The 27,207-nt window shown below is 33.5% G+C and overlaps 1 protein-coding gene and 1 pseudogene across 8 annotated transcripts in view; one reads left to right on the forward strand and one right to left on the reverse strand.

Moving 5' to 3' along the window:
• Nucleotides 1-27,207, reverse strand: part of MYO16 (myosin XVI) — a 513,348-nt gene that overhangs the window by 288,931 nt on the left and 197,210 nt on the right. For all 8 annotated transcript variants that reach the window (XM_039866287.1, XM_039866291.1, XM_039866293.1 and 5 more), the window contains 3 exons: nt 23,733-23,858; nt 15,409-15,484; nt 12,397-12,550 (listed from right to left, as the gene is read on the reverse strand). In XM_039866287.1, coding sequence (XP_039722221.1) covers nt 12,397-12,550; nt 15,409-15,484; nt 23,733-23,858 — 356 coding nt within the window. The remainder of the gene's footprint in view (nt 1-12,396; nt 12,551-15,408; nt 15,485-23,732; nt 23,859-27,207) is intronic.
• On the forward strand, nt 14,738-14,856 carry LOC120605402 (uncharacterized; annotated as a pseudogene).

A 27,207-nucleotide genomic window follows, 5' to 3' on the forward strand; every position in this document is an offset into this window, starting at 1 on the left:
CAAATATTTTCTCCCAGTCTGTCTTCTCTGGATTTTTCTAACAGTGTGTTTCAAAGAACATTTTGTGCTTCTAATGTCTTACCTAAGAATTATTCTCTGAACCTAAGACCAACAAAGTTTTCTCTTAGGTTTTCTTACAAAAATTTTGTAGTTTTATACTTTACATTTAAGGTCTATTATCCACTGTGAGTGACTTTTTGTATATAGTTCTATATATGAGTCAAGGCTCACTATTTTTTCATATGGCTCTCCAAAATTCCAGCATCGTTTCTGAAAAACAATCTTTCCCCAACCAATTATCTGAACATCTTTGTTAAAAATCAATTGACCATATATGTGTGGATCTGTATTCCACTGATATAACAGTCTATTTTTACACCAATACTATACTGTCTTGATTAATGTACCTTCACAGTAAGTCTTAAAATCTGGTAATGTGAGTCATCCAACATTTTCTTTTTCAAAACTGGTTTGGCTATTTGAAGTTATTAGCATTTTCATATAAATTTTAGATCTAAATGTCAATTTTTATAAACATGCCTGTTGGGATTTTGATTAGCATTTCATTAGATTGATAAATCGATCTGGAAAGAATTTACATATGACAATGCTGAATTTTGTCATCCATAAGCACAGTAAATTTCTCCATTTATTTTGATCGTTAATTTTTCTTATCAGTATTTTGTAGTTTTCAGCATTACAATCTCTCAAATAATTTGTTAGATTTATTCTCTTATAAGCTCATTTTTTAATTTCTATTTTCAGTTGCTAATTGTTAGTATATAGAAATACAAACAATTTTGTATCTTAACCTTGACGATGGAGGAAGAGAGTAACTTGAAGGGCTTTTTTCTGTAACCACAGTGTCTCATTGTTTTGCAGACCATCTCTATGTCCTGCCTTCTAGTCTAGGAAAGTGTGAGTAAAGACAGACTAGCAAATGGCTGCATTGAGGCCAGGCCTGAGGGGAAGGCAGGGATAGCTAAAGAACATGTTTACAGAAATGTGTGGTTAGTTTTACTCCTTTTGAAATTTGGATGATGGTTTATAGTGTTTCAGTCAATGACTATATTTTCAAGTAGGTTAGGGGAGAGTGGAACATGTACTAAAAAGAGGCAGCAAGGTATAGTGATGAGCATATATTTTTGAGTTAGCAAAACTACGTTGGATGCCTGACTCTGCCACCTTGGGCAAATTATGCAAACATTTTGTAAAACTCATCCGTAAAAAAGGCCTATATGAGGGATTACTAACAAAATGCACATGAAGGGCTTAGCACAATGACTATGGTAATAAGCAGACAATAAAATTAGCTGTCATTTGTATGTGCCCAAAAGTGTGAAGTTTCTGGGATTTTACTCTACTTACAAGGTGTAACACTTTAGTTTCTTACTATTTCATGGATGTGTGCATAAGACAAGAGACTTCTGGATCGGAGACAGAGAACTTTATTACTCACGGAAACAGTAAACAAGGTTTCATATTCACACCAATTCTCCTCGATCCCCTGTGCCATGGAGAAGGGGGTGGGTAGGAGGGGGCAACACAGGTGGAAACTTAATGGATTCCTTCATATACAGTGTGTATTATAGGAGAGAAACTTGGACAAGAGTCAGGTACTATTTGAGCGAGCAGAAAACAATGGATGTCATGAGCAGCAGACAAGCCAGTGTCCCTTCTTTGGAAGTGAATGTTCTACTCTCCTTGAGCTACGCAGTCATTAGAATAACTAACTACATATGCCTTGCAGTCTGACAAACTAAACAAGAATGTAGAAGGTGCTCAAGGCCCATGGCAGATATCCCTCCCAATAATATGGTTATTATTTTTTTAAAAATTCACTATAAATATAGAATGCTTATAATGCTTTAAAAATTTCATATCCAACTCTGCTTGAATACCATCAAGTGATAAGATAACCACAACTCCCAAAGAAGCCTTATTTCTTCATTGAGCAACTCTGGAGCAATGCTGGTATGTTCTAACTTGTATTCATCATCCTTAGAGCTCCTGAGAGTATGCCTTGTACTTCTTTGACATGAGAGCCCTTCAGATATTTGAAGACAGCTATAGTTTCCCTATATTTTGTATAATTTGAGTGAACCACTCGGAAAACATTTTAATAATCTTATGGCATTTAATGTGTGATAGTCTCTGCTCTAAGTACTCTACACATATTAACCCTTCACTCGGCAATATTATAAAGTATGCACTATTTTTATACCTGTTCTATTGATGAGTAAACTAAGAGCCATAGAGAACAACCTGATCTGGATCACTGCAGACAGTAAGTAGTGGAGCTGGGATTTGAGCTCCAGAACTTGTGTTCTTAACCACCATGTCATGTATACTGCCTACAACTAAAAATCCACTCTCACACCTATCAAAATATTCCCTTACTTATTTTCTCTTGTATCAATCATCTCTTTTTTCTGGAGATTTAAAAAAAATATATTGAAGACAAGTTTTGCATATACCAAATCTTCTGAGTATAAAGCTATTAATAAAGCAGTGATTTGAGCGGTCAGGTAGAAACTAATAAGATAGTTTATGAAAAATCATAAAATCACCAATTATAAGGTATTGCTAAAAGGAAGAAATAGTAAGTTTCCTAAAATAGCTGAAATGCTCCTTTCATATCTCAAATTTTATTGCAGTGTTAATAGCAGGCTCCTTGAGGGCACAGTTAGGAAAAAGATTGGTCCAGGAATACTGGGACCTCATTCTAAGTCAGCTTTTACCTTAAGTTGACTACTACCTTGACCTTGTAAGGACTTCAAAATCTCTGGGCCACAGTTTTATCTTTGTCAAATGTGGAAATTAGACTAGGTAATATCTAAGTGTATATCAAGCCCTATAATGCTAATACATAATCTGTCTTCATATACTTTCCACCTGCATGTTTAAAAACATTATTTACACACTCAATAATATCATAGGTTATATACTAAAGATCTATTACTAACAAAAATTGCAAGTAGCTGGTTACAAATACTCTTTTATTCATATAAGAAAAAATGATTCTAAAAAATATAATTTAATTAAATGGCAACATATTAATTAGTCATGTACATATTTTCAACAAGAAAAATGCAAAACATGTACCTAGGCTGATGGCATGTGATACTGTTTTAAACATCTCTAGAACAATTTTTCTTTAGGTTTCTATTCCACTTTTTACATAATCATTAAGATTAACAGATTCATATGAGTTAATTTTTATATATTCAAATTTTTACTCATTATCCATTTGTGGGATATAACTTCCATAAGTTCCAATTAGCAAACAAGGATGGCCTACTCACATTGATCAGCCTTCCAGATTACATCCTCCAGCACTTACTTTTCCACTAGCTCCCCCCAGTGCTAGAAAGCTCTCTGGCCTTGCTTCATAGAGTTGAGTTTAGTCTCTCTCCCCTCTCGCAACACTCTTGAATAAAGTCTTACTTGCATATTTAACTTCTCTGGTGTAATTTTTCTTTGATGCTAATGTGTGTTTTGTTTTGTTTTTTTCAGACTTCTATTTGTTTTTCTGCACTTTCCAAATTTTCTTCAATGAGGAAATAATATTTTGGTTATAAAAGAAAGAATTATTAGGAATACAAATGTACCAGTGAGAAACAGAAAAAAAAGATTAAAATAGTATATTTTCTAAAAGAAGGCTTTTGGTATGACAGACACCATAAACATAAGAAAAATGAAATAGTTATCATCCAAGGGTAGTTCAGATTAATGCAGAAGAGATAGCTTTAACTTGACTGTGGAAAAAATTGAATAGAACTATACCAGCAAAAACAATTTTACAATTTTTGAACTCTACTAGATTTATTCAAGATTTTTGAACTCTACTAGATTTATTCAAGATTTACTAACTTCTATAAACATAAAAAGCATTTCATGCAGAGCAAGTGTGCTTATAGGAACTGAGATTTTATATCTGAAAATGGAAACAGGAACATAACAAAATAAAACTAACAAAGGCAACAACTATTGCCCATTATATCTAAAGCAGTTTTAGAAAACCACAGAGAACAAATAAAATTGACTCTATTGAGATATATTAGGCCAAGAAAGAAAAGAATCTAATAGAAACAAATGTTAAGAAATGGCATATGTGACTGTTATTTTGGTGGCTAAAGTAATGAACTGAATAGATAGTTCTCAATTTTAATCCTTGGAATATAGTTACATAAATTATCTATTATAGGGAATTTGGGGCTTTCTGTATCTATAAAATAAAGTAATGATCTAGAGATTAATATTGAATGAAATTGTTCCTGGAGAGTTTTGAATGAATTACTTTCTTTGGCTCCCCTCAAAATGACTTTAGTTTCTATAAGAAAAAAATTTACAATTTAAAACACCATTTGGTAAAATATGACTTGTGTCTAAAGCACAAATAAAAATTTCAACATGTGACCTGTTGTTGGACTAAAAATTATATTGTTTTTACAACATTTCATATTCACCTTAGTTCTCAATAGATATCTGCAAATAATTTTTTTTAATCTCTAAATTAAAATAAGATAAATCTAGCAGCTTTATGCATAAATGGAGTTTCTGAACATGACAAGGGTTACATTTGCTAGAAATGAGTCTCCAGCATATATTTATATTGCTAAATATTTAATACATGATATTTATATGAATCAACATTATCATTTATTAGTATAATGCTTTGAGCCAATCACCTAAGTCTGAGATGTAACTAAAATTGCTTTCTTGATATAAAACTTGCATAATGAGATTTCACTCCAAATATCATTCCTGCTCAAAAGGGGAAGTCTCTAAAGAGGACACTGTTTCCTTTTTTGATGGTAAGTGTCAATGTTTTGAAATGGAATTACATATTATTTCTTTCATACATGAAGCTACTACAAAGGAAGAATGTTTCTGATTATTGAAAATATTTATTAAACAGTAGTAATAAGGTTCAATATACGAACACAAGGGTTCTGGTAGAAGTGCTTTGTATGTTTATATCTCAATACTTATATTCATGAATCCCTCTAAATGGCACGCTAATTAAATTCAGACTGCTCACTGCCAGTCACAGTCTTCCTGACATCAGTACAAGAGCTTGCAAATGATATGAAGACTCCAAGGAATCTAGAACTCGGAGTCCAGTCAAATTTTACCTAAGGTGATGCTATTTTACTGCAAAATGGTTACTGTAGCTGTGCTGATTTTGAAAATGTTTAAGTCATTCAGGGTGAATTGTAAATTTTCAAGAACAACTGCCTTACAGGCATAACCAGAGATATGGTGTTCAACTAACAGGAGTGAAGAAATTAATGGCTGTAGCGTGACTGTACCTAAGGGTCTTAGAGTAAAGTGCACTTTTCAGTGCTTACCCAAGTGTCCTGGTCCAAATTACAAGGAAGCATTTCCACAATGAATGTTCCCAGTGCAGTGTTTAAGCATAGGTCAAAAGCTGTCTCCCTCGTAATGCAAAATATTTGTTAGATCTGCATCCCAACGTTGTGCATACCACAAGGCTATGGAAATGCTCAGACCATCTTTCTGAGCTTGTTCCTGCCTTAAGCTGGAAAAAGTGAACAAAGAATCCAAAAACTTGAGTTCTAATTGCAGTTGCCACTGACTAGCTTTACCCTTAAATCACACCTCTGGGCTTTTGTTTTTCTGAAAATAAAATGTAGCTAATTATGTATATCCATCCTAAGTCATGGAGTTTAAACGGAGATCAATGGAAATGATTATTGAAATTGCATTGATATACAAACCACATTTATTTTCAGTTAAGCAACAAAGACTATAGAAGAAATCATTGTGTAGCCACAAGCTAGCTTGCTTCTGAATGAATTCAATACATTGACCTGCTTCGTAAAATGTGGCACCTTCAAAGCCTTCCACAAAATCCACTCTAAGCCTATTGTTAATCGCAGGCTTTACTAAGGCCAGAAAGAATACATTGCATAACTCATTTTGTTCCACTCAAAAATCCTACAGGGCATTTCTCCTCATCGATGGCTACTTGGCTAAAGTCACTCTGGATTTCCCCCGGTCCCTTCCAGTCCCTCTTCCTGTGTGGCCCTCAGCCCTGCTCAGTTCTGCCTCTTCTTAGACTTTTCTTAGCCCCATGCAGAACAGCATTTTCACTCCACCCCAAGTTCCAGATGACTCAAAAGCACTGGATACCCAGCCCCAAGCAAGCTAATCAAAAGATTTACCCAACCAAAGCTCATCATCTCTGAAATTGGATTTTCTCTTCAGCGGCCTAGAAAATAAGATTTTCTCCATATGGTCATATTCAGTTTAAATGCACCAAGGTGAAGGCCTACTTCTATTGTTTCAGCTTATAGCTAGAAGGCCTTTATTCTTTAGATGATTTTGCTGACAGTGCACAGATGAATAAAGAACATTTTTTTCTTCTTGTCATTTCTCAAGCACTTATGTAGTATTATAATGAGCCAGTTACTGCTCTAAGCACTTTATTAATATTAACTCAGATATTTATCAAGAATGCCCCTGTGAGACAGGGATCGTCGATCATCATTATTATTATCATCATCATCTTCACTCTGTGGTGTACTGCAGGGCAAATCTAAGATTGATTACTTAAAGTCAGCATGAACACCACAAGTGAAGGGCATTTCCTTCAACAAGGCTGCCCCTTCAGATGCCAACAACAGGTTTGGGAGTCTCCATGCCATTCACGCTTCTGTCCAACTAGTAATAAATTTGGGGGTTCCCATAACACCCTTCCTCACTTTAGATAATTCATTAGAACAACTCACAGAACTCAGAAAAACATTATACTTGCTATTATTACAGCTTTATTTTAGAGGATACGAAACAGGACCAGCCAGGTACGCAGAGCGAGGTCTGGGAGGGTCCTAAATGCAGAGCTTCCATGCCCTCTTTTCATGGAGTCAGAGCGCATCACTCTTCCAGAATACTGATCTGTTCACCAACCAAGGAGCTCCATCAAGTTCATTGTCCAGAGTTTTTATTGGGGTTTCGTTACATAGGCATGATTGACTCAATCATTGGTCACATGTTTGAGTTCATTCTCCAGTCTTTCTCCCCTCCTGGTGGACAGGCTGGCTCAATGATCCAGTCCTTTCATCACATCACTGGTTTTTCTGGCATGACCAGACTGACCCTGACTCACCTTGTTAGCATAAACTCAAGTGTGAGCTCAGGGATTCTTGAATAACTTAGACACGCCTGTTACTTGGAAATTCCAAGGACTGACAGTCTCCCCTCTCAGGAAGCTGGGATAAAGGCCTGGCCAAATTCTTTATTATACAATACTTACATTCTATACTTGAGGGGAAAATGTGGCAAAAAGTCTGACCAAATTGCCCAAGTCAAACAGCTAGTAAGTGCAGAGCCCAGTAAAGGAAATGTCTTACAAATTACAGTCTTCTGAAGTTGTCATCCTGAACACTCATCTTGCCACACCTAAAGCTAGGTGACCATAACAGTGAAACTCCAATTAACGATTTCTTCTTTAAAGCCAAATTAGAAATTTTAGAATTACAAACAAAATGACCTCCTCATTCAATCAATATAAGATTGAGTAAATGTATGTGATAGGAATCAAGTTTCTTAAGATCTGAGTTTCAGATAGGGATGTATAAAATAATGTTCGTAAGAGATAGTACCTTCAGGTGTTGTTCTGAGGATTCAATGAAATTATCCATGTAAACTTTGCTCAAGCCCTGACACCTTGTAACTGCGCAGTAAATAGCTTTCATTGTTATTGTTTTTGTTATTTTAAGTTATCATCACTGTTCTTATTAAAAATGAAAACCTACAATTGTTTAGTAAACTACTCTACTTCACTTAGGCATTATGTAGAATTTTTGTGGATTCCAAAACAAAGATTCCATGGAATAAAATTAAATAGAATTAAAAACAAAACTTGGCACATATCGAAATTTCCCAGTGATTAAAAACTCTAGCAGAGCATCTTCACATTCAAACACCAAATGGCACATTCAGTAGCATCTGGTTCACTAGCAGCAATAACAGTAACTGCGGCACCAAGATACATCTAAGGATGAAAAAGGCAGCAAAGAGGGGAGGCACCGAATCGGCTGGAAAGAAAGAACACAGTAGGGAATAGCAGTCAAATATGAGAATAGTTGTTGTAAATTTAAGGTAGAGAGAGGAGGCCTAAGAGCTTTACAGATGGAGACCAGATAGAGAATACTATACTTGGAAGGACCTTTGGAGTTAAGTCTAACCTGCTAGGTTTGAGATGTGAATTTGAAAGTCAGGCAACAAATAAAGACCTTAATAATGTTCACTGGATAGAAGATATCATGGAAAACATGAAATATAAGATAACCCAATAATAGGTATTTTCTATCTATTAAATATTGAAACAAAGAAAGGCACATACTATTAACAGGAGGACATAGTGGAAGTGACATTCTTATCCTGACTAAACTATGATTTATCACACAAAATCTCAGAGTAATGAATACAAATTGAGAGTAGAAAGGAAATTCGAAGTGTATGCTGAGATATTAGAAAGAGTAAATCACTCAATTCTTTCTTAAAATTTTAGCAAAATGTATTCTGGGAAAATGTAAAAAAAAGTCAACTTTATAATGTAAAGAAATAGGAAGTAGCGGTTAAAATTGATACAGAAAGATGGGCAACTACAATTCAGATGAGATAATACATGATAAATCTTCAAAATGAAGGCTAGAGATAAAAGGTGGGAAAGGAAAGATTTATTGAAATGAACACTACATTACACAGAGTAGAAGATAAGTGTTTTTAAATTCTTCCTAAATTCTATACTTCTTATATCAATGTAATGCACTATTCTTTCTTAGGCAAAATAATGAAATTAAAGGAGCAATAAGCTGCAGTGGAACTTTTGCTCCTGACTGGAGCAGAGAAAGACTGACCAATATTTCACTACCTCCTTGCATTTTCCTCTTCTTAGATTTTTGATTTGTTCTGTTTTAATTTCTTTTTTGCCTTCCCTAAAGTTGAAGGACTTCTGAAAACAGCTGAAGACCAGGCTTCATATTTAAAAACCAGGTATTAAACGATTCAAAAATTCACTTGACTTAAATGAATGAAACTTGGGTTCTCACAGAACAATAGCATCTGCTCACTTAAATGCTAGGGAACAGACTGAAAGGAAGAGTTTACAGAAAACTGCAGCAATGTTCAGGAGAGGAGAGAGAATGAAGACTCAAGCCCTCTCCAAACACCCTGTCTAAACTAGACTCTCAGATAACTGGTTTGTGAAAAAATGCTACTTCGCAAATCATGTATGAGGAATTTAAGAAATATACACATTTATATTTTCTGTTAATCATGTAAATTCTCTGACTCAGTTCATATATGTTCTCTATAGAAAGAACAGCATGTTGAAAATGTCCCAACACATTTCAGTAAATATCTGATATCAAAATACACTAATCACTATTGCGATATCAAAATACACTGAAATCAACAAGCATTATTTTTTTCTCAACAATACACACATTTATCAGCTTTTAAAGAATGTTTTGACCTTTACATGTTTATGAGTTTGTTTATGGAGTAATCTTCAAGTGTCCATATTTTTCCTTCTCATACTAAAATATGGCCTGAAAGAGTAGATTACAGAAAGTAAACTTTTCTGCACTAAAACATAGTAATACTTAGTTGTTATTTCATCATTTCTACTTGCTCCTGGTTCATATTTATATATAACATTATAAAGACAAAAATAAAGTGGCAAATTCAATCCCAAACAAGGACATCCAATTCCACAGATAGAAGATTATACTATTAAAGAATGAAAACAAGTTTATATAAGTAATAAAAATTAGAAATTGTATATAAAAATTAAAATAAAAACAATGAAAACCAGATAAAATGTGTCAAAATAATAAATTATAAAAGAAAATTTACCAATATATTCAGTTGTTTCCCTTAAACTAGTCATGTCTACTTGCCATTTTTTTCAGTTTAAAAAAAACCTTAAAGTTATGATTAAGTTGTACTTTGATTTATTTTCAATTCAATCTCTGAAGAAAAATAACTGTAGACTACAATAAAAAAGCAGGTCAAAATTCAAGAAAACACTTTTTTCAAAGTTTCAAAGCTTTGTTCCGAGTCAGTAAGAAAAAAATGTGATTTAAAAAATTATACTTAATTGCGTAGAACAATAAGCCATTGATTGATCTGTTTAAAACCTACCGTTTACTCAATATTATAAAAAATAATAATAATAAGCATTTTTTGGGCAAATTAATTATTTTCGTATTCTTTCATTTTTAAGTAAAGCAGACAACATAAACAAAACTATAGACATACAGATAAGCTAATGTTTATCCAAAAACTTATGAAAGAATATGGTTTTAACTTAAACTAATTCTGTTTATATTTTAATATCTCTTTACTTGGAAACTCATAACATAATTTTTTAAGTAAAGTGGATCATACTGGGTATTGATTTTAATATCAACACCTGAAAAGTAAAATTCTTCCATAACAAACATTTGTATTGCTTCTCTCATTCCAGTGATGCCAGTAATATAATAATGTAAAGAGCAAGGTCAAAATATTCTAACTATTCATTTTAGGTAACGAGGATTATGTGTTATCAATTAACCACTGCCTGACTTGATGCCAACTTTTGTTTCTATGGCTTTCTCTCCCTTTTTCTCCTAAATAAATGCGATACCTTTTTTTTTTCACCTGCGAAAACAGGAGATAGATAATATGGTGTAGGCGAGAATGATGTGGGGTACAATTACTGGGCTATAAATCTTGATCTGCCATTTCCCAGCTCTGTGATCTTAGGAAAATAAGAGAATCTTAATAGGACTTTGAAGATGGAATAAGATAATCCACAAAGATTCTTAGCATACTGTCTGGCATAAAAATCAAACTCCTTTACAACATAAAAAATCCAGTCTAATGAGTATATCTTAGTATTAAATAGAGTTCAGTGCATTTATGCATGACTTTAACCTCTGAATTATCTAGATTAATTTTAAATTAAAAATGTTTTTGAATGCCTGTGATGGGACAGGCTCTGAAATGAGATTGTTCCCCTTTGATCTCACTCATAACAATGGCATTGCGACACATCCACAGGCAGCATCTTTTCCACTTTACAGGTAAAAAATTGAATCATGCTAATTCTAGGCCTCCCTCTACACCTGGGAAGTGGGAGAATTTGTTTGGTGGATGAATCTGGGAAGAGTGTCTCCTCAGCCCCTCTCTCCTTTTTCTTGGAGCAAGACTTCCTGCAGAGAGCACAGCTTTTCCTCTTCCTATGTATGACAGCCTCATCTGTCTGGGAAGACCCTCACCAGGGAGACCTGATCTGGTTTGTAGGTGCCTAGCCAGTAAAGCTGCCTAATAAGGGATGTACTTATAAACCCTCTCAGCTGTCACATTCAGCTATGCCCTCTGAATATATCCTCTATCACTGATCGGGTATAATTTGGGCTCCATCTTTTCTCGTCGATTATCTCACAGATTGTTCAAGAACCCAGTTAGTGCCCTCAAATATTCCAGTATTAGACATAAACTCCATTGCCAGAGAAGAAACATGTTCAAAACATGGAGGTAACTTCCTCAAGTTCTCACTGCTGATACACAGCAGATTTTGTTTTCAAACTGAAAATATTTTATCTTTTTTTATGTATTGATTCCATTTACTGAGATATAATTCACATCGCACAAAATTTACACTTTTAAAATGTATAATTCAGTGCTTTTTAGCATATTCACAAATTTGTATAACTACCACATCTATTTCCAGAACATTTTCATTATCCCTCAAAAACTCATTTCCATCAAGAGTCTCTCCCCATTATCCTCTCTCCCTAGTTCTGGAAAACACTAATAGACTTTGTCTTTCTATAGATTTGCAAATTCCAGAGATTTTTTTACTAATGGAATTGTCTTGCCTTGCTCACTTAGCATGTTTTCAAGGTTTATTCTCCTTGTAGCATGCTTTGTATTTAGGAGATATTTTAGACAATAAGAAATCATTAATTTTATACATAAGAGAGAAAAAATGAATATTCGTATGTTCTGCTCTAAGAAATTTAGCCATTATGATAGTCACTGGTAACTCTACATATCAGTTTAGCTAAAAACATGGTGTGTTTAAAATATTATCTTTGATTTCGTGGTGACAAATATATTTAATAACTGAAATAGTAAGCTTTAAAAAAAATCGGAGTTTTTATAAAAGTATGTTAAACTCATTACTGTTAACAAATATTATTTTAGAAATATTGATATGAAGCTTCAATTTTCTAAATTTCAGTTGAGAGACAGACTTAATATAGACCGTAAAATGACTTTCTGGTTATTAGAGAGGAAGTAAATTGAGAATAATTAACCCATCAATGAACCAGGACTATAATTTTATCATTCTAGAAAGAAGGCACTTACAGCTTACTGGAAACTACTGGAAGATCTTGAATGATCTCCTCATATGGCTCCTCTTGTGCTAAGGTAGGCACAGATAAAGGCTCTTTGATCTTTTCTTCCCAGGCAATTTCAGCTTTCAGCAGCATTTCCTCTATAAACTCAGAAGCTGCGACATCTACATACAACAATAAGAAAATCAGAAAAAGTAGGTGGTGAAATCACAGAAAAAACTATTTACTTTCAGTAGTTCCGATATTCTGAAACACTAAAATTTATAAACACACATGGGAAAACAAAACATTAAAAGCCTATGGTAGAAATAAAATTACAGCACTGCCATTTAAAAAGATTTTACATCAGTGACATATTTAATTACAAATGAAATAAAAAATATAAAAATAATTTTCACTGAATAGTGATGTGTAATATGTAAAATCATTGAGAAGCTAAGCCTGAGAGAATTTAATATTTTATTCTCAGTGAAACTCTTCCTTCATCTTGGAGAATATGAAAGAAAATGATGAAAATAGTTATACCTTCCTAATGACTATTATAAAACATGTAGTGGGCATTCCAAAACATTCTACTAAACAGGTAGATGTATAAATAAATAGTCAATATTTGTTATTCAAACAGTGGGTCTAATCTCTCTTCCTGATCTGTTTTCTTAATCTGAAATATAATTGTACTTCCTTATAAATTACACATTAACAGAGACACCTGAACATATTTGAGCAGCAATACAGATTTGCATTAATTAAATTTATACTTATAATTGAAAGTGAAAATCAATAAATCCTGAAAAATATTCATATTAATAACGAATATGAACCTAATAAAACCAACCTCTTTTCAACCCTCATAACCAGCTTGCATGACCACCTATGTCTATTAATTTGAGTCACGTGGCTATATAGGCTGGATGTGGTACTTCAGCTACCACAAGAAGATATTTATGCTAGGATTTTATCATCATTTACTTTAGGTTAAATCATAACCACATAACAAGTAGGAGAAAGCTCCGCTTCCTTGCTTCAGGATACTTTTTTTATTCTACCTAACAGTTACACCTCAAAACTTCCTTTATCCTCCAGATGAATTTTTATTCTGAAATCAAGAAACATAAAACAGCAAGAATAGAATATAGTACTGTGATGATTTTCATTTGCTCATGATATGGGTGTCTAATTTACTGTTCTCTCTACCATTGTTTCATCTGGTTCATTCTTCTTGCTGGGATTATATGTTGAGATATCTTACATTTACATGAAACCTCTCACTGCATTATAGCTTTTTGTCCCTTGTGTGTGAGAGAAGTATTTTCATTCAATTAACAAATGTTTATTCAGTCTACCATGGTCCCATCACGGTCTCTCATGATCAACATGGCAGAGAAAAAGGATTATGTTGATGACAAGCTTGGCATGACCAACACAAACAAAATTGCCCAAGAGAGTCAGCACACACTAGGCCTGAGGTGACCAGAACTAAGTCTACGCCAGAGGTTTAGTCATTTCCTGGTGCTCTAGGGCTGCCATTGCCTTGGCTGTTCATTTTAGTACAGCTGACGATAGATCTCAAAGGGAAATGTGTGACAGATGGGAATCTATGCAGTCAAGGATCAGTCATATATTCCCTTCTCTGGAAAAAAATGTCAGAGATATGAACTGGGAAAATGTGATCTGTCAAACTAAAATAAAGTTAACATATGATCTCACTTATATTTTATAATGAATATATTTTTGAAAAAGAAAAAGAAAAAACTACAAATTTCTATTTGCTTCTTTAATATTTACCATTAGACATGTTTTTGTAGTTAGTGTTAAGATTACTGCACTACTATTAATATTAGCCTGATTCTAAAGTTTGAGACTATTAAGCTATCCTATAGTTCCATTTGTTAAATCTTTATTTTAGCAGAGAAGATGAATAAATATTGAACAATAATACTTACTTTCAATAAAATAAAAGTAGAGTAAATCTTTCGTCTTGTTCTAAACTGGTGGTTTATCAGGTAATCATGGTCCCACAGTACATCAAACTAGAAATTTCAGGCTTAAAGTGCCTTTAAGTGAGTGGAAATATAGCAACAAGAATAAGCAGCTATAAGTTCTTCAGATCAATTACTACCTCAAAATTTTTATATTATTTTGTTACTTACGCTAGATTTTCCTTTGCTATTTAGAATTCTTTTGTTTTTAATATACCAAAAGTAACTTATGAGCAGTAACAGTATTGAATTTTAAAGCTAAAAATAATGTGGCATTTATTTTTAAAATAAGTACATGAATATACAAAAGAACATTAATAAAAAGAACTCCAGAAATTTTCAAAAATATATTTATTAAAAAAAGTAACATTAGTCTACGGCCATGCCACCCTCAACAAGCCCGATTCCATCTGAACTCAGAAGCTAAGCAGGGTCAGGCCTGGTTAGTACTTGGATAGGAGACCACCTAGGAAAACCAGGTGCTGTAGGTCTAAAAAATAAATAAAAAATAAGGGATTGTAAGTTGATAAGGTCCTTGCAATCTGTGAGGTCAACCAAGAGTTGCCTCGCCTAAAAAAAAACAATAAGTAACATTAAGATTTTCAAACTTTTCAATTAGCTTCAGAATATTAGTCTCTATATCTTGCAGTATAAATATCTCTGCAGAAAAACACAATTATTGTTTTAAAACACCCTAATGAACAAATATGTATTAGGTATGATGAAAACCTAGTTAAATAACAGCAAAAATATACTTTAAAGTAAGTGACACTTCAGAAATCACTACCCTGGAAGTTTCAAGATAGAAAAGCAAATTGTAATGAAGTACATAGTACCCTGTAAATTTAACTGCTGTCTAATGTCCAGCCTCTTTTAGTGGAGCAGTGTATGAGTATGTGAATCATGCTTGAACTGGAATGGTTTTCACAAAGCTTCTCAATAGAGGCTGACTTGTATTTCCTAGCTATGCTTGTGATAAATGAACAACTCACATATGAAGGAAACAGTGACTGCTCAATGGTCCCAGGATGCTCATAACTTACCTGAGGCCTTCTCTTCATTGCAGTTCAGGAGGTTTGGATTTGCCTGATGCATCAAAAGAAGTTTCACCAGGTTTGTCTGAAACATTAAAGATAATTGGAACAGGAAACACCGTGCTGGATACTGAAGATTCATCAGTAAATGATACACAGTTGTGGCCTCATGGGGCACTTAAGGTTGGAGAAATGAGAATACATTAGTATTCCCTACTACTACACTAAATGTTTCTTATGCTCTCCATTTCTAGCTCTTTTTTTAAAATGACGGACATTTAAACTATTTCAGCAATAAATGCATTCAAACCAAAAATTATTTGTCAAATGAGGAATAAACCATGGAGGATTTTTAAAAGTACACAACACTTTTCAGATTTATTGTAGGACATCTTCTGGGACAACTTGATGAGAGATTGACATATTTTAAAATTTTATTATAAAATACAGCATTCTAGAGTACATAAAATGTACATGTGCCATTGAAAAAACCATAATGAAATAAAGTCCAGACACCCAACTTTTAAATACTTCATTAATGGTACCTCCATGTGTTCCTCTGTCTATTTCCCAGAGTTGACCACCATCATGAATTTTGGGCTAACCATTACTATGTTTTCTTTACATGCTTTGCCCTTACATATGAAAGTATCCCTAAACATCATATTGCTTAGTTTCATCTGTTTGATATTTATAGAAATGGAATCCTGTTGCATTTATTCTTCCGTGACTGACCACAAATAACTAAACTCATGGAAAGTAAAACTGTTGTAATTACTAAAATTATTAGAGGTTAATAATTCGGTGTTTCTGTGTGTGTGTGTGTGTGTGTGTGCGTGTGTGTGTATAAAAGAAAACTAGTAGAACATATATTTAAGTTGAAATTGAAATTCACACAAGTTATTGGATATAGACTTTTACTCATTCTGTGGACAGTGATATTTCAGTTTGGGTAAATTTAGCAAAAATTGATTTCTTTGTGGTCATTTAAATTATCTCTTTAAAAAGTTAAAAAACAGCAATCAGTATTTGGAGATAGCCAAATTCTAAGTTCAGAAAGTAAGAGACTGTTAATTTAATAAAGAGAAACTATGTTAAAGGCCCCCAGGGAATTCGGAATTTATATATCCTGCACTCATTGGTACGTTCTCTACATTTTAATGAGTAAATGCTCTAACTCAGAACCATGTGAAGGATTTCAGATCTAAAATATAAAAACATCAAATAAATGATTAATATTAACTCTGTTTGTAATCCAAATGTGACTTCTTATTAAAGAAATAGTTCTGCCTTCAACTCTCAAAATATGTGCTTTTATTCTGCACAATTCCTCTGTATTTCTGGACACACCCCTTTACTTCTACAGAGCAGCCTCATTCTCCCATGTCTATTCCACCTCAGATTCCTCTGATAAACCTTCTTATACTGTTAAATATGGTGTCGCTCATAATATTTTGCCCTCTCTTTCCATTGTATAAGATTTCTTTGAGTAATCTATCAAAAATCTCTACTTCTCGACCTACCCAATACCTTGCACATGCCCAAGTATCTCTTGGATATCTCCATCAGGATTTTTCCCATTGGCCAACAAGACACAAGTTGTATGCTCACTTCGTACATTTATTTATTCAATGACCCACAGAGGAAGACAAGCATCTGCTAAACTAGAGCACTCACTAACTCTTTCAATAAATAGCAACTGAGTACTCTGTGTCAGGCACTGTGCTCATAAATAAATGTTGTACCTCTACTCAGTTCTCACCAACTAGAGGATGATACGAACAAAGGAAGAGATAATTCTGATGTGTTATGATAAGTGATGTGATACAGGAGATGCAGAGTGCTAAAAAGGGTACATGAGGGAAACCATTTCACTGGGATTCAGGAAATGAGAAAAGACAGCCAGTGAAGTGACATTTCAGTGTAGTCCTGCAAGTTAAGTAAGATTTAACCACTTAACACTTTCAAGAAGAGCAAAGAACATGAAAGGGATGCACATTATAGTATATTCTCAGAAACTGAAAGTTCAGATAGCTATATCCTCTAACCTCATAAGAGGAAGCAGGAGAAATAAAACTGGAGGGTTAAGCAGAAGCCCAGGCACGTGGTGGCTTTTAAACTGTGTTACGGAGCGAACATCTCATGTCAACAGGAATGGAAAGATATTATGTTGAAATAATTTGACTATCTTTGCATTTAGAAAGGTTATTATAGCCACATTGTTGAGAATGGAGTAGGGCAGGGGTGGGAAGTTCTGTTAGGAGGTTGGTGGGTTGATCCTGATGTAGACTGCTGAAGCACTGGACAAAGGAAGGGGCAATGAGGAAGTACAGATTCACTGGTCATGATTATAGCTCAAATAGCTCAAAACCATTTACTAGGTCAGAGCTTGTGGGCTCAGTGGTTCACTAGATATGAGAGATGAAAGAGAGGTATGAAAAGGATACTATTCAATTTTGGGATGAGTAAATGATGAAACAGAGAAGGAGTAACAGATTGGGGATGGGAAAAAGAAGATGATAATTCCCTTTGTACACGAGTGGAGTTTGAAGGCAGGTCGATCGAGATTACCCACTGGGCAGTGGCCCTCCTCAGTCTGGAACTTGGGAGAGAAATGAGAGAAGGCTCTGGAAGCCATGAGCATGCAGAGTATTTGAAGCTGTGGGTGTGGAAAGTACCTAAAGAAATATAAACACTGAAAAGAGAGGGAACCCAGGATAGAGTAGTAAGCTTATCAATACTGGATGCTCCGAGGTATAAGAGGAAAACCAGACAGAGTTTTAACGTCTTTCCAAAGTTAAAGAAGAAATATCTAAAGGAAAAAGATAATAACCTCTGAATACATCTCAATTCTTATGTATTTGGGTAAAAATGTATTTGAGAAGACAAACAACTCCTTTGAACATCAAGGTGTATGGGTTGCAGTATACAAAATACTTATGAAGGAAAGGATATTTAGATTTTAGCATTTCTACAATTATTTTCTTATTTTTTGTTGCAGTATTGCCAATCCTATTACAAACATTAAAATAAATACAAGGCTAGAATCAAATTTTATTTTATGTATAAGTCATGAAAGAATTGTTACTCACATAACTTATTAAGTTCCCAGTTTTAGACAAGAACAAGCATCTCTTTTTTTTTTCTCAATGGAAAAGTTAATGTGTTTAAAAGGGAAATTTTACAATATATATGCCATCCCAGTATAAATGTCAATAATAAATATTGTTATAAATTACTGACTACCATCTCCATAAAGGTATTTATATTTGTAAGATATTTCTAAGAAAGTAAAATTGCTGCCAATGTCTCTAAAAATGCCATTAGTCTTTCCAAAGTGTTAGCATTTCTAAAGCTTTTTTTCTGAACTGAGATGTATTTATTTACAGTAAATGTCTTTAGAGTTATAAATTTCCCATGCATATAAATTGATATTCAAATAAACCAATTTCTAAAACATGCTTTCCAAAATGAATATTAAATGGTATTTCATGGGTGAACAATTTTTAAAATAATTCTAGATATCATATGCTATATTCTTGACAAAATAATCAAAAACAATTTACTCTAAATCTTCTATTAACATAAATCTCTTACTTAATTTTTTAGTTTGAATCAAGGAAGAATAGTTTGGTTCTGGTGTCATATACTAAAAGAAAATCCTCACTCTACCTCATAGCAAAAGAATTTTATTTCTGTTCTTAGTTGATAGATTTGTTCATTCAATTTCTTCAGTTACTCTGAGGGACAGAAGGATAGCACAGTGGGCATCTCAAATAAAGTCTCTGCTGTTTTAGTGCTTACATTCTGGTGGAGACTCCATTACAGTAGGTTTAATGGAGCAAAACAGAAATGACACACATGATCTTCAGTCTCTATCTGGTACTAAAATGTATAAGGATTTAGAAAATACTAAATTAACGGTTAGTCTTTTTCAAGAGAAGCAAAAGATAAAGGTGAGATTATTTTTTAAATATGCCTCATTTAAATATAGTAAATGGCTATTTCTGGAAAACACTATATTGGACATCTATCTGTACAAATCTAGCAACTGGGTCAACTGATTAGGGCACATGCTCATTGATGCTTCGATGATGCATTTGCCTTCGTTATTTTCAGCAATCTTCTGAGCTTTGCAAAAATTCTCTTATAAAGAAATGTGTTGATCGTTCTCATTAATTAAAGACCCTAGGGCTAGGTTCTATGGAAGAAGAATTATCGAAGCTTATAAGGGTCACGCAGCCAGTGAGTTAGGTAAACTGTCACTCAGAGCCAGTGAGAAGGCCATGGTATTCATCAAAACAAAGCTGGCTTAATCACTTAGTCGGGTGTGGAATATAGGTGTGTTTGTGTGGAGGGGAGTGTCTTGAGAAAAGAAGAAAGAATAGAGAATCTAAAGAGAAACAATGGTTTTAAAAGCTGAATTCAAATATTTTGCTGCTGGGTTTGAAAAAAAAAGAACAATTAAAAAGTTTCTTAATTCACTTAACATTAATAAATGATGATAATTGGAGATATAGCTGGCACACTAGAGATGTAGTAATAAAAACATCAATCTTAATTACTCTGGATCTTGCAAAGCAAAAGCACCTTTTGACTCATATTTCTCACCTAAATTCATGACTATGTTTCTCTAGGCTGAAAATGCAAATTTAGAAAACCCAAAGTTTGAGAACTTTTTCGAATGTGGTAGGTAAATGGGGTGAGAGTACCAGACATCTACTAATTCTCTCTGCCTTATATTAACCAGTGATTCTTCTATATTATGACTTTTGTGTGACGAGACTCTTTAGAAAGCTTTATGAAGGAAGTAGCAATTGTACTGGGCTTATCTTACATCACTGAGGTATAGCAAGTATCACATTAGGCATATATATTAATCATTAAATGATTTTTTTTTATTTTAAACAAAATTGTGTAAACTAACATTTTAAAAAATCTACTTTCATCGCTAAAACCAACTGCAAATCTTTTATTATATAGGTAACTTGTTTCATTGCTTTAATATATTCCTTAACCTTTTGTCATGGTTATATAAAACATGTTTCTTTCCAAAACACAAATATTATCTGACTGCAATTTTGTCTTTTAATACTTATAATACAATAAAGCTCTACTATAGGACCTTTAAAAATGTATTTCCTTGGGTAAAAGTTTTCATTTCTGCAGAGTAGGGTTTCTTATGAACCCATAAAAACCTACGCCTTGTTTTCATAAAGGACTCTTGATCTCTGAAATGTAGGTGTACTTTTTGTGTCTCTAAATTTCTGAGAAAAGGATCAGTAGCTTCACCTGATTGCCTAGGGGATAAATTTTCTGATAGCCACTACTTCTTTCTGCCTTAATCAGTATAGCTTCCAGGATATGGAATAGAAGTATCTAGCTCATCCTTCAAAATGTGAGTCATGAAAAATTGATCATATTTAGGCATGCTCAACATGTAGAACCAAAGATGGTAACAGATACTATATAAAAAAAAATTATGTAAATGCATATTCATTTCTACTCTGCCTCACAGGTGTGTTTCATGTGAAGATAACCATAAGTTAATTTCCTTTCATCACACTTTATCAAGTTTGACGAAGCTTTCAGAAATAAGTATTTTTCAAAACAGAAACAGTTGTTTTAAAACACATCAACTAAGACTGGTTTCTTGGTCCTCTCTGTTAATTATACAACAAACACTAGAAATAACAAACAACCCAGGAAGAACTCTGAAAAGTTGAAGGAGGAAGGTAAACTGGCTCAGGACCCCAAGAAGGGAGGAATCACACAGAGGCAGGGTAACCGAGATCCTCACACCCAATACAGAAGGCATCTCCAGACAGGGTGTTTCCTACCCTCAAACTAATGGCACCCACTGAACCTGAGACTGTCCTTCCCCACAAGAGATGAGAAAGGCTGAGAGGGGGCATTTGCAGGAGGGAACCTGCACCAACAGTCCCTCAGCCCTGAAAATCTTTTTGACCACATGGAGATTCCCCTAGCTGACCAAGAGACATGGAATAGCCCGACTTGGGGAAAATCCTTGCATCCTTTCCGGGAGCTCCAATGGGAACCAGTGGGAGCACACACTGGGGCACCAGAAAAACCAGGTACGCCAAAATAACACCTCAAAGTGTTTGACTATTAAGCTGCCATTGGAACCACAGCCCACTCAAGTAGACAAGGACCTGTGTGCTAAATCTAAACATGGTGGTTAAAATAGAAGATTTATATAAAACCAAGACTCTCTTAACATAATAGCCAAAAGGTCCAAGATACAATTGGAGATCACTCATCATACCAAGATAAGGAAATTACAAGTTGAATGAGGGAAAAATGATTAACTGACACCAAAAACAAGATGAATCCTCCTGGAATTATTTGATGATAATTTTAAAGCAGCCATAGTAAGAATGCTTCAACAAAGTTACAAATTCTCATGAAACAAATGAAAAAATAGAAAATCTCATCAATGACATAAGAAAGAACCAAATGGATATCATAGAACTGAAAAATACAAATACATCAATTCATAACAAATATTTCATTTGATCTGCAACCAAATAAAACATAGACCACGCACTGAGTTCTGACAAAAATTGTTAAATTTCTAATAACATAAATAGTGACATATTTTGTGCATGGTGCATCTTTAAAAAAACTTTGTAAAATCTAGTCCTAGTCTCCCAGAGTTTATTATCTCATAAAAGTTGTTGAAGAAAACCAATTTGTTACTTTTTTAAATGTTATTGATCCAAAATCTAAAATTCTATCAAGAAAAGTGAAAAATTGGGTAAAATGAAAGCTTTGACTCATTCAAGTTGGTGTGGTGTTCTTACTACATTTTACCATGCTATCACTCACTTCCAGATTTAGCTCCTTCCAGAAGCAATCTCTGACTATAATGGGCAGGGACACTTTGATAATCCGCTGATTACCATTTCTTCAGCAAAGGCCATCCATTTGTGTTCCAGGAAACAGTACTTACTTATATTTTTGCTTCTCTATTTTTAACTAATTACAAAACTTCTCACGCAGTATATTTCAGGCTCTCCCTGTGCTAGAAATGGAGTACTGAAGAACTGATCTCCCAATATTCCAATGGTCTAGTGGGACTTGGGGACCCTGGACCCCTGAGAACAATGACATCAGCACCTGCAGTCTCATCCCCTTAACCCAGCCATTTATTTACGCACACACTTGCCAAAAGTAGTTTAGGGTTTATAAACAGTCTGTTTTAAATATTTATTAAATAACTAAATCTTTTTCTACAGAAAATGTTGTCAAAGCAAGCAACATTTTTATTAGTTTGAAAACTTTCCCTAAACAAGGTGCTTTTTCTAAAATGCTTGTAATGAAAATGTTTTCAATTCATTCAACAATTGCACTACTCAAATTGTATTATAGACTTTTTCTTATGTGCCAGTTAGGATCTAAGGGATTTAACTTCCTATAAATTCAATGAGTTTGGTTGTTACCTCAAATTAATGTTTAGAAAGCAACAAGTTTATCTTAAATCTCCATATATATGTAAAACTAAGTTATTTTCCATACTATTACTACTAACACTCTAACACACAAAATATACTTTTATAAACTTATTTTAATATTAATAAATTGTTATGAACACTGCTGTCACATTCATCCATGTAAATCATTTAAAAGTTAGTGTGCTTTTTCATTATGATGAAAGGGTACCTACTGAGAAATTAATTTTTGCAATAGCAACTCAAGATGATTAGCTATAGACAAAAATCAATTCAAAGAAAGAACTCTGCTATCCATCCTTCATTCATTAAAATAAAATATAATTTATAGAGAAAAATAAAATATAAAATGTAATTTTGCTTACATCTACTAACTATAGTAAACAAACAGAACTATTGCAAACTTGTGAAATGGTAAGTTTATAAGGACTATATAATATGTAAAAATTGCATTAAGTCCACATTATAAAGAATGTTTATGTTCTGATTATTTCTCCAATGATTTTGGCTACAATATGCAGAGTCCTGAGAAATGTTATGTTATTATATATCTTTCTAAAAGCAAATGTTTTCTTTCAATCAAAAATATTGGTCTAATAAGATGATGCCATTAAAAGTCAAATTACATTTATCTGGGTGATCACTTTGTAAGGTATATAAAGGTCTAATCACCATGTTATATGCTTGAAACATATAATATTGTATGTCAACTGTAATTGAAAAATAAATTTTAAAAAAGCAAAAGAAAAGTCAAATTACATAATAATTAGTACATGATTTAAAATAAAAACTAAATTAAACATGAAATGATGCAATGATTATAAAATAAATGTTCAAAAATAATTCAGGAAACCATTTTACCTGGCCATACTTTGCTGCCAAATGGAGTGGGGTCCAGTACTGATTATCTACTATATTGAGGTCTCCACCATGTTCCAAGAGAAGAGATACCACCTCCTTGTAGCCACTAGCACATGCCATATGCAACTGTAAGAAAGAGATAATTCGTTATTTATCTTTAAAAAGTAGCAATATCGATACAGTTTTATCAGTGGTTTAAAGAGAGCTATTTAATAAAGTATTAAATATGAAATACAGATACCTTTAATGAAAGGAACAGATATGTAATTTTATTTATTTGGTACAGGTGGATGACATCCTTTGAAAAAGGCTTATGTATTAATCGTTTATTATTTTCCTTCTGACTCTGTGCACTTGTTCATGTAATTCCTATTTCCCTCTTCAGTGTCCCTTTCTACTACAATCTGAATACTTTTAAATACAAAATATAGTAATTCAATACCTTAATACTTTCTACCCAAAAGTCAAACATGTACTGATGACTTCTAAAATTCCAGCACTGTATTTGGTATTATAGGAGAGTGAGTCAAAGATATAAATGACAAGGAAATATAATCACTGTGATGCTTATAGACAAGTAAAAGGGAGAGGAACACCAGAAAGGATGAATTAATCCTGACAGGCTTTAAAATAATTATGTAGCCATCATTTTAACATTCTCCCAGTTTAGCTTCTTAATGCAACTGGAAGTTTAGAAATGAGCCCTCAAGAACTATAATGTGATCAGGGTAGGGAGAATCTTTCAAATTTTTCAGATTGGGGAATTCCTGTTTCTAAGGCAGCAGTCTTTATTTGTAAGTAAACTATCATCAAACCCAATTTAAATTAGGTTATTAAGTAACTAACTGCATGATTGATTTTGTAATCATAATAATTAGAAATAGAGAACTACACTGAAAGGAGAAAGAAAAGCTAATACAAAAATAGGAAAAACAATAGCTTCTAGTTTTGCAACATGGAATTTTGTATCTTTCTTTCTATTTTTGTTATAAAAATAAAATTATAGTAAAGTCAGAAAGCCTTATTAAATATATATATTTTTATAAAATGCAGCAAAAAAATTTGGTTTTCTAACTTTAGACTTAAGGATCTTATATCTATAGTGATATTCATATGTTTATTTCTTGTACTTTCAACTACTTTAGAAAGACAGATAAACTCATCTAATTTAAGGCATAAACACTGAAATTAAGTTTCACATCAATCTTACTATGTTTTTTACACATAGAATTCATCTCATTAATATTCTAGCAAACAGTCCCAAGAATAACAGAGCCATAGGTATTTGAAAGAAATATAATTTTGTATACTTGTTCACCTAGAGAACTAATCTTTCACGTACTTCTAAATTTATTCTACATTATTTGAATCAATTATTTGAGTCAATGTATGGCAAGTTACTCTACACTATACGCACTAATATCTGCATCTCAGAAGATTTTCACTTTTAGTATAAAACTGCATTAAGAATATATACATTAGTTGGTTAGCACCTGATGTTAATAATGTCAAATTCATAGGATCAAACTCTTTATGACTAGATTTGCTTTCTATGCAGCAAAAATTGTATTACTCCATTTAAAATTTAGCCCAACTCTCACTCAGTCATCTCATGCACTGCTCACAAGGAAAAGACTAGAAGGAAGACAGGCTTGGCTCACTCAGTAGAAAAGCTATCCAAAGCACAAGCCAACAGCGACACCTGTGGAGGCGGGCAAATTTAATATAGGCGATCTCAGAACAAAATCAAAAGACCCTTTTGATTACATCCAAGTCATCACAAGAGGTGACAGAATTGTTTTTTTAGAATTTTTAAAAATTATCGTAATATAATGTCAGGATCCTAGAGCCTTTCCCTCGATTCTTGGGCAATCACCTTCTGAACCCATAAGTAAGTTACTAGACTGAATGGGAATATAAGTTTCTCATCACTGAAGTTAGAGTTAAAATATACATAGAATAAAAAATGTCTATTTTCTGAAATGAAATTTACACTCCTGCCCTTGTCCTGTCTATGGCTGGAAGATATCAGGTGCCAAAATGTGAATGTGTTCATCACTATAGTATCTTAGAATACTCCTCTCCTGCTATTTAATGGGTTCTTATAAGAAACACAGAGACGGTCACTGTTTCTGTAGAGAAGTGGCAGCACCTATTTGGAAGCACAGTTCTCATCAAAAATTATTCCAAGTTGGAAATCACCCACCTAATTATAATGCAGGACAAGACATTAGAGTGCTTTCACAAATATGCACATAAAAGTTATAAAAGTTATAAATTAGTCCTTCTATTCTGTACAACCAACCAGCTGTGATACAGTTATCATCTTGTTTTTGCAAGAGGAGAAAGTGAGGATTAGATCATTGAGGTAACTGGCCCAGGGAAGCATAGTGACTGTGGTCTGAAACCACTTTCTTCTGCACTCTCCAGACTGTCATTTTGAAATAGCAAAGGAGAGTGGACATCCAGGCTACCAGAAAACACTGCAATATTAACACTCCTGACAAACCTTGCTTTTATGTCATAAACTTATTTGTTGTAATATACAATTTTTCTTTCTCCTGTAACTCATCTCCTCCCTCACATATGAATCCTGTATTAAAATGTTTGTCTCTAGAAGATGCTCATCATTTACACAATTACTTTGGTTTTCCCTTGGCAAATAATCTATGTACACAATGCCATGTTTGTTAAGCTTGGCTTATTGCCTTCTTGCATATTTCACACAATCATCACAAGGTTTTCAGATATAAAACACACAGATTCTCAGGCTCCAGTTAGAAGTCTGAAGTCCATACAGACAGGATCCCCTCTAACACTGCCTCTCCCTGACACGAGAAGTATGACAGACCTCAGTGAAGACAGAGAACAGGGTCATGAACTATAATGTGATCCCACATGAGGATCCTATTTTAACAACATCAGATCAAAGCTCATAACACTATATTTATTTTGTACTACCTTCTTGCACACTGCAGAAAGCTTTATGTCTCAATATAATAAAATAGCATATATATATATTATTACATTTGGATATATATATATTTTATTACATTTTATTACATTTGGATGTATATATATATTTGCTATTATATCCAAATGTAATAAAATGTAATAAAATATATATATATATATCCAAATGTAATAAAATAGCCCAGAAATAAACCCACACCTATATGGTCCATCAATCTGACAAAGGAGACAAGAATATACAATGTATATTGTAAAGAAATGGTAAAGACAGCCTCCTCGATAAGAGATGCTGGGAAAACGGGAGAGACACATGCAAAAAAAAAATAATAATTAAACCAACTTCTTCCAGTATACACAAAAATAAGTTCAAAGTGGATTAAAGACTTAAATTTCAGACTCGAAACCACAAAACCCCTAGAATAAAACATGGGGTGTAAAAACTTTAGCATTAGCCTTAGCAACATCTTTCTGGATATGTCTCTATGGGCAAAGGCAACAAAAG

The sequence above is a fragment of the Pteropus medius genome, unplaced genomic scaffold (genome assembly GCF_902729225.1).
Source record: "Pteropus medius unplaced genomic scaffold, Ma_sr-lr_union100, whole genome shotgun sequence".
Lineage (NCBI taxonomy): Eukaryota > Metazoa > Chordata > Mammalia > Chiroptera > Pteropodidae > Pteropus > Pteropus medius.